This window comes from Bombus pascuorum, chromosome 7 (genome assembly GCF_905332965.1).
Source record: "Bombus pascuorum chromosome 7, iyBomPasc1.1, whole genome shotgun sequence".
In the NCBI taxonomy this organism is placed as follows: domain Eukaryota; kingdom Metazoa; phylum Arthropoda; class Insecta; order Hymenoptera; family Apidae; genus Bombus; species Bombus pascuorum.
In genome coordinates, this window is record NC_083494.1 from 14,081,163 (window position 1) to 14,090,138 (window position 8,976).

Genomic DNA, 8,976 nt, shown 5'->3' on the forward strand with positions numbered 1-8,976 from the left:
GATAAAACAGTAACATGGTAATTACACGATTTCCAATTTAATCGTTTGGCTATTATTCGTAAAATATGAAGATTCTTTTTAATAAAATTCAAGCTGTGCATCTCTCGTACGAATATTTCAGTTAATATTGAAAATTGTAATGCTCGCGCGAAATATACATGCGATGATAGTTCGTGGATAAATAAATTAAAAAATTAAGACGAATCAAAGTTTACGGTTCAGAATAAAAAAAAAATATAAAATATTCATTTCGAAACTTATCGTACACATTCACGCATATAAACACATTCACGAAATATCCGTTTCCTCTACATTTAGGAATAAATCAGGAGTTGCCAGGGAGTCAAAAGCAGGTTCAGCAAAAGAACGCAATGATCACGAAGAACGGGCTGCTTCGACCCAACAGAAACAGCTCTTTGATCACCAGCTCGAAACCGAAATCCAAACCAACGAAAATCGAGTCCACGGAGCCAGACATCGACTTCAGTAACATACCAACGATCCAAGGCACCTACAAAGCGACGAAAGTGAACATCACTTCCTCGAACAAAACGATCTCCGCTCAACAGCCTGCAAAGGCTCAGTCAGAAACGAAAAACAATACCAAAGCGTCGTTACCTCAAGAACAAACTACGATGAAACCGACCACCGTAGAAGACAGTACCGAAGCGAGTGCGGGTGTCGCTCAAACCACCAACGGAGCAGATAAGAAAGTTAATTACACCGTGCACGATGAATTGTCTTCGTCGAAAAAGACCACCACATCCACAGCTTCCACGCCCCAAGTCGGAAAGGACGATCTGTTCAAGGATTTCCGCAATCCGAGCTTCGAAACTTCTCCGTGGAAGCCTATCATTCCTGGATACATCAATACAGAATTAAAATTATTGCCGGACAACGCTCAAAAGCCAAATTACAAAAGCGAAAGCAACTATAAAGTGAATTACAGCAATACGAATCTGGGAGACGTTGTCTCCGATACAGCCGTAAAGAATCCTCAGTATAGCGTTCACGCGAAGGTTGCACAATCCTCTACAACCAGCACGAAATCTGCCGAGCCAGCGGTGATATTAAATTCGTATATAGGTGTTCCAGGAATGAGCACGTTGGACATTAGCGACACTGATTTTCCACGCGATAGAATCGTTCCTCAGGAAATGGTGAATTTCAGGGTGAACGGCAAGTTCAAGAATAAGATTCCAGGATTGTTAGAAGGTGGGGAGATCTTCACGGAAGCTTCCCCGGTCAGTTTAGACGGCCAGAGACCGGACATAGAAGTTTCTGGCCAGTTACCACCGGAAACTTACGATATCAAGCTTCGAACTTCTTCTCAGCCTTTTGGCCTCTCCTCTTCCCAGCCTTTGGAATTTTCTTCCACGAAACCTCATCGATCGACGAGCGAGAACGAAACAGGTTGGAGGATCCCTGGCTCTCAGATGACGTACGCTATGACAGACGGTGGATCCGATGGCCCTGTTGGCAAAGAGCAAGACGACGTTAAGAGTTCTGGCGATTCTACGAAGATGAATAGAAAGAGGTTGGGTCAAACCACCGTGATAGGCGCTTCGGACAATTTCTTGCCTTCGATGGTTTCCAGTACTCCGAAGTGGCACGCGCAGAGTCCGGTGGAGCCAGATTCCGACGAAGAATCGACGACAAAAGTGTCTGGAGTTGGAGTGGCAGAGCCTGTCCCGGACGTGGACGTGGATTTGGAAGCCAGAAATCGGTACTCGGATGTTCAGGCTATGGTGAAGCAAGAGAGTAACGCTCTGCAGGACAGGAAAGTCGATAAGAATACGCAGGAACCCGTGTACACCAGTTACAAGACACCCGACCTGAATGGAGCTGGCATGAGACCAAGTTTGATCGAAAGTTCTGGAACTCCGAAGCCGTTCAGACACACGATTCCCGTGGACAAAATTACTTCTGTCGTTGATTACACCGAGGCTGACAAAGAAGGCTCTTCGAAGCAGGTAATCAACACCGTGACAGATAGTATAATGAATCAGGAGGAAAGATTCACCGAAGAAACCAGCGAATTAAGCACAGAGAACAAAGGGGATAAGGAAGGGGCAATTAAAGTGCTACCGGTCAAAGAGAATAAAGAAGAAGAAGAAGAAACGAAGGTGCTACCGGTTAAAGAAAATTTGAAGGAAATCATCGAGGTAGAGACTTTCGTGAAGAAGAACAGCGATTCCGAGGCGGATATTTCTCTTAAAAATGCAAAGATCGAAGAATACGCAAGATCAACCGAATCGAATACCGAAAGTGTGATAGACGACGAGAAGCTTCTGAAGCTAGGAACCACGGAAGTCTACTCGGAGATGATACATCCATTGTACAATAATATAGATAAATTAGTCGTAAAAAAGGAGGAGAATAAAGGAGCTCCGGGAAGGTTGACGTCTAATATTTCAAGAAATTCTACGTTCATCGAGATCGATACCTTGAAGCACACACCTGGAGAGGTCGAGGAAGATTCCGACTCGACGGGGAACAAATCGGCGACGAAAGGCGAAGACAGCTGGCCTTTTAATGGAACCTTGAGTCGGCCGCACAATTCCCTGGAAACTAGAAAGAAGACTTACAACGACACTTTGAAGGCGTACGTGGTGGAAAATTTGGTCACTCTGGCGCCTGCTAAAAGTAATACAGGAATTGGAAGACCTGTCAGACCAAGACCTAAGATAGACGGGGAGAAGACGATGAGAATCGACGAGAAACCTAACACAGACAGAAGCTCCACTGGCGACAGCCTGCTCTTGGAACAATTGTTCGGCATGCACAATCGACAGAGAAACGCGACGAAACGCAATTCCTTTAATCACGGCGACTCCGTTAGATTTCATTCGGCGGAGAACGAGAGGAACAGGGAAGGGGATTCGCATAACGAGCATCCTAGAGTCGAGCAAATCGTAGAAGTCGTCACGTCGATTAGCACTAAAGTGTCGTCGAACTTTAAAGGAAACCCAGTCGTGTTGAAATTTGTCGTTACCAATTCAACCTCGCTTCCGATAATCCGTTCAGAGTCTCATCAGAATGCTGGGGAGACGTTCACTTCGGAAGCATCAGCGCCGAAAGAATTCTCCGCTCCCAACGACGCAGGAAAAGGAGAAAATAGATCTTTCAGAGACGAGATTTCGAACAAGACCCCGTCTTTAACGTCCAGCGATGTGCAAACGTCCGACAGAAAGATCTCTACGATGGAGGAGAATAAATCTCTTCTGGAGAAATTGAAAGAGTTGGCGGATATCGGAACGGAGAACGAGCCTGTGCATAGCAAAAATAGTTCCAGACCGAGTGTCGACGCGTTACAATCGCATACGTCGAACGTAAAATCGAAACCTCCGGAGGACTATAGGCCGTTGCCGAATTTTGAGAAATTGAAGCAAATCGCTGATATCGCGACCGGAAACGAGACCTTGATGAATTCGAGCGCGGCATTTACGATGACTCGCGACGGCGTTGAGATATTGACGAAGATATTGAACAAAATGGAGGATCGCACCGATAAGATGATCTCTAGCACCGAAGAGAATTTGGAAGCTGGTAATTATTTCCTTGAGATTTGAATCTATCGAGATGGTGGTATCTATCGTTCTGATATATTTTTTCTATCTTAATGAAACAGTATGCAAGTTTATCTTTTGTAGTCTCTCGATAACGTTATACAACGCGTTTTTACAGATCACTGTCTCGGTTTCCTATGCAAAGACGGAAAATGCTTGCCTTCCAGCGGCAGGTGCAATATGTTAGGTGAATGTCCGAATTCGGAGGATGAAGCAAACTGCACGTGCGCCGACTTTCTAAAGGCGCAACTCCTACACGAGAAAATTTGCGACGGTGTGGCGGACTGTTGGGATTATTCGGACGAAACGGACTGTGGTATTTATCAGTCGATCTTTCAATCGTGTTTTCCTGTCGTTGGAAAATCTCACTCGATTCGTGGAAAAGTTAAAGAAATCGTTAGCGATGTACGTAACTGTTCAATTGTACGTGAGATATTTTCTTAACGCACTGAAGGCGTGCTCGTTTACTAAAACGAGGACGAGATTGCGATAAAAATTCGAGGTCTATGGCAGGATTAACATGTTCGAAAATACAGCAATTAATAAACTCGTTATAAATATAACAATTCACGCTAACAAAATCCTAGTTGACTCTATACTTGGTAAAGATTTATCGATAATTTTCTAATTCGATAGATTGGTGCCAGGAAGGCCAATACGTCTGCGGCAACAGTCGAACCTGCATAAACCAAGACAAAGTTTGCAACGGCTACACTGACTGTCCAGGCGGAGAGGACGAGAAGAAGTGCGCGGCGCTGATAGAAGACGATTCAACGTTAAATTACGAAGAAACGAGTAGCTTTGCCAGGAAGGACATTGATTCCGAGATCAGCGTAACCAAAGATGCACATCCATCGTTCGAAGGGCAGTTTTCAGAAATAGAATCCATCACTAACAAGGACGCTCTGTATGATCAAGAAGCGGTGGAATCGTCCATCTTCGAGTCGACAACTTTGCACGCGTTTGAAGATGATATACGATTAGAAAAAGTAGTAAGAGCCAACGACCAGTCTGTGATCGAGGAAGGTGAAACATTTTTCGAGAATCGCGAACGGAGCAACGCTACTACGACTCTCGTTTCCGGAAGAGAAATATCGTCGAACGTGAAACACATGTTGACGCGTGGGAACTCGATCCATGTAAATGCGAAAAACGACGATAAAACGTCGATAATGAATTTGAAGAAAGAAGTGAATAATTATAACGAGAAGGGTTATTTGAATATCAGGAAAAATGGAAAATGGGGGAAATTGTGTTTGACTGGAATGGATAATCTTCTGCAGGAGAGACAAACTGTTTGGTCTATCGAGGATCTTGGTAGAGCTGTTTGCAAGGCAATTACATATCAGTAAGTATTTTCGGTCAAAGTATCGATCCATACGTAACGAGCTTCGTATAATTTTATCGCGTGAAATATCGCCTGCTACAGTTAAAAGATTTTGCCGTACGATACGTAGAAAAGCAAGAATTTATTTGAAAGATTCGACATAGATCTAAAATTCTACGAACGAAAAGAATTCCTCGATTGTTGACAAAAATACTTCTAGCGTCGCAAACAACGTGCCGATTAGATTCTTGCAATTTGTACGTGCAATTTCAGATTCGTTTCAAATGTGACCAATGTGTACGACAACTTTCAGAGATTACGAAACCGTGGAAAAGGTGTTGGACGAAAATCCAACGTCTGTGAGGTCGTACTACACGCTCTCGTACAACGAGAAACCTTTGGATAAAACGATCTTGACTTTCAAGCCTTCCGAGTGCCCGACTGGCGAGATCCTCAGGGTCAAGTGCAAGAACCTTGAATGTGGAATAAGAACTCAGGCCCCATCCCAGGCCAGGTACACTCACTGAACCAGTTTCTCATAATTATATGCCGACCGGATCATTTACAAAACTATTTGTATACAAATTCATTCGAGGATAATGACCTCTGTGCCTCCATAATAGCGATGTATCGATGGCAAAACGATATTAAAAAAGATGCGCATAAAATTAGTATGATCGCGATCGTTATGGTCATCGTCGTCGTTCGAGATAAGTAACTATACCTGCTGTGATATATACGCTCGTAAATTTTTATCGAAACTCGTGAGAATATTAAGTTAGCTCCGCCGGAAAAAGACCGTCGTCTTCCTTTTTTTAACGATGCTTTTCAGTAGCTTAGAATCATTCTTAAATTTCGTCGAAGGATAACGATTACTGTGAAACGTGCTTTACCTGTAATTGGAAACAATCGGATATTAATAATGACATCGTTATTTAGAATTAAACGGCTTTGCGTTACGATGAGGAATTTGTTATACCGCTATACTTGTTTCGTTTCTAATGAAATTTTATATTTTTGAAATTATCAACGTAGCTTTTTGTTCAGTTTAGTAAAAGATTAGACCAACTCGTGCTCAGTAACTTGAAAGATGTTTTAGTTGCGAAATAAAAATTTAAATACGTTGATAGATTAGGTCTCTATCTTCAAGAGACATTAATTCTAAAGACTTAGACATATTTATCGATTTAAAAGAATTATGGTCCACACATTTCAATTTTCATTTCGAAAATAAACAATTTTATAATCTCGGAGCTGTCACTAGATTATGGATATTCCTACAAATTCGCATATTATGTGCATTCCGTGGAGTTTCGCGGTTTCAGATTTCTCGTAAATGCATACAAATCTATTAATTGTACATTACAATATATGAACGTAATACATCGATAAAACGAACAACTCATTTAAGATGTATACATTGAAACAGATGGAATGTTTCACGACGTTGCAGGATAGTCGGAGGTGGAAGCTCATCAGCCGGAAGCTGGCCATGGCAAGTAGCTCTGTACAAGGAAGGCGATTATCAATGTGGTGGAGCTCTGATTAACGAAAGATGGATTTTATCTGCCGCACACTGTTTCTATCAGTAAGTAATAGTGTACTGGTAACACAAATAAAACTAATTACATCGATTATAAGAAAAACGAATGATACACAAGGACGATTCAAGCTTGAACATTAAGACCAGGCTAACCGGTCCACTGGAAAACATACAAACATTTTAAGGAGTTGCAAAAATTGATGGCAATAACCTGATGGTGTATTCCAATATCTGTCGCAGTGCTCAGGACGAGTATTGGGTCGCAAGAATCGGAGCGACTCGCAGAGGAAGCTTTCCGAGTCCGTACGAACAAGTGCTACGTTTAGATCACATATCCCTGCATCCTGATTACATCGATAACGGATTCATAAACGACATAGCGATGCTGAGGCTCGAAGAACCAGTCACATTCAGCGACTACGTTCGACCAGTGTGTCTTCCAGAGTCAGAACCAAAAAGTGGCACTACGTGCACCGTTACCGGATGGGGACAGTTATTCGAGATCGGAAGAATATTTCGTAAGTTATGATTATTTGTCAGGTATTCGTAAAAACAAAAAAGAGCTAGCCACGTAAAGATACACTGGTCTATAACGATATACCAAAAATATAAAAAAATATGTTTCCTTTGAACAGCGGATACCCTGCAAGAAGTACAACTTCCGGTAATCTCCACGGAGGAGTGTCGAAGGAAAACTTTGTTTCTTCCATTGTACAGGATAACGTCAGGAATGCTTTGTGCAGGTTTGAAGGATGGTGGAAGAGACGCTTGCTTGGGAGACAGTGGTGGGCCATTGGTTTGCTCGGGATCAGACAACAAGTACACTCTTCATGGTAAACACAGCTATTTTTAATAAAAGGAAGAAACGATAATAATATATCAAACGCCATAATTTATCATCTTTAAATATTGATCTGTACTTGGACTTACCAAGATCGTTAAATAGTATTGCAAGTTACGAGTGAACATCACGGATGATCGCCAAGTCCTGTCATACTGTTCGGGTATTAATTGATCCTTCTTTCCAGGCATCACTTCAAATGGATATGGTTGCGCGAGACCTGGAAGACCTGGAGTCTACACGAAAGTACACCACTATCTTCCTTGGATCGAGTATGCGATTTCCAGGGAAGATATCCGATCCTCGATCGCTTCGTGTAAGGGCCATCGATGTCCTCTAGGCGAATGTCTACCGAAATCTCGAATATGCAACGGGTTCTTAGAATGTTCGGACGGTAGCGACGAACGTAATTGCCCTCTTAATTTGTAGCGAAATGAAGACTGATCGTATTCGTATTTATTTGTCCGATCATGCGCATTGAACGAACAAATCAGTTAATAGTGGAATTTATAAATTTACGTTTATAATATAATATTAAAATTCGTATTTACGACGATATCACGATCATAATATTATATTGAAAAGGTATAAATTTATAAAAGACAAAAATAGTGAAAATATTATCTGTCAATTACAAGTTGGAATGGAAGGGACAAAACGTTAGGGAAAAGATGAATGTTTAAATAGATATAAAGGTAATTAATAGAAACGTAGGTACTAAGAAACGTCTCACGATTAAAGTGTGAAATTTTCCATCGTTGGAAGTGTTGCTGTGAAATATTAAATATTCGTTGATTTTACATAGATGTGCAATACATAGCTAGAAATCAAAAGTTGAAGATAAATGTTAGAGAGTGTATGGTACATCGGTGTGAAATATTTGTAAAGAGTTTCGGTTATTAATGATAATTAACGATACTGTTAACACTGATTTATACTCTTCTATACAATTATCTTTGCGTTTGATAGTTAACATTAATACGTTTGAGTTATACGTTTGAGAATAAATCTACTAATGACTATGCGTTAGAAGATTGTTCGCGACTCGATTCGTACGAAAATAGCACGGATAGTCGCGAAGAATAGTATTGCTGAGTCACTCGTGATCGACTCGGAAATACTTGCTAGCATAGGGATATATAGTCGAACCTGGCATTTTGATTCTTTTGCTTAAATTACGAAACGAATCTCAAGGCCACGTTATATCGTGCTCATTACTTCAGTCTCTTCGTAAGTTCGAAGATTTTTAACGTAACGTGTATGTATATATGTCGTATCTAATTATGTAAAAAGATTCTTTTGATGCTAATAAACAAGAATTTTCAGAAAAGAAAAGAAAGACGCCGTTTATGGTAAGTCCCTGATCATTGAATTAAGACTGTACAAAACTTTCAATGTCTTTCATCTTCTTCTTCTTAGTAGGAGAACCACGAACAAATTGTAATAACAAAATTTTGTTAGTTATTAATAATTATAGTGACTCGCGAAAGTATTGGAAGACGTTTTCTTCAATGGCACTCGAAATCAGATGAATCGTCTGACCATAAAAATACGGAGATATCTTTCAATATGGTGTTGGAAAAAATGTAATAAATTAAATAATTTCTATCTGTACATAATAGTCTGTGCATTTAGTAATAATTGGAATAATCAAGAACATGATATAGCATGTGTATAAACGACATCTTGTGATTTG

The 8,976-nt window shown here is 40.9% G+C and overlaps 1 protein-coding gene across 1 annotated transcript in view; it reads left to right on the forward strand.

Annotated features, from left to right (window-relative positions):
• Positions 1-8,619, forward strand: part of LOC132909138 (uncharacterized) — a 33,292-nt gene extending 24,673 nt beyond the window's left edge. Inside the window, exons 6-13 of the mRNA XM_060963738.1 lie at positions 319-3,549; positions 3,688-3,885; positions 4,206-4,917; positions 5,210-5,410; positions 6,350-6,484; positions 6,680-6,957; positions 7,075-7,272; positions 7,468-8,619. Of these exons, the coding sequence (XP_060819721.1) occupies positions 319-3,549; positions 3,688-3,885; positions 4,206-4,917; positions 5,210-5,410; positions 6,350-6,484; positions 6,680-6,957; positions 7,075-7,272; positions 7,468-7,709 (5,195 nt within the window). The 3' untranslated portion in view covers positions 7,710-8,619. The remainder of the gene's footprint in view (positions 1-318; positions 3,550-3,687; positions 3,886-4,205; positions 4,918-5,209; positions 5,411-6,349; positions 6,485-6,679; positions 6,958-7,074; positions 7,273-7,467) is intronic.
• Positions 8,620-8,976: the final 357 nt, after the last annotated feature.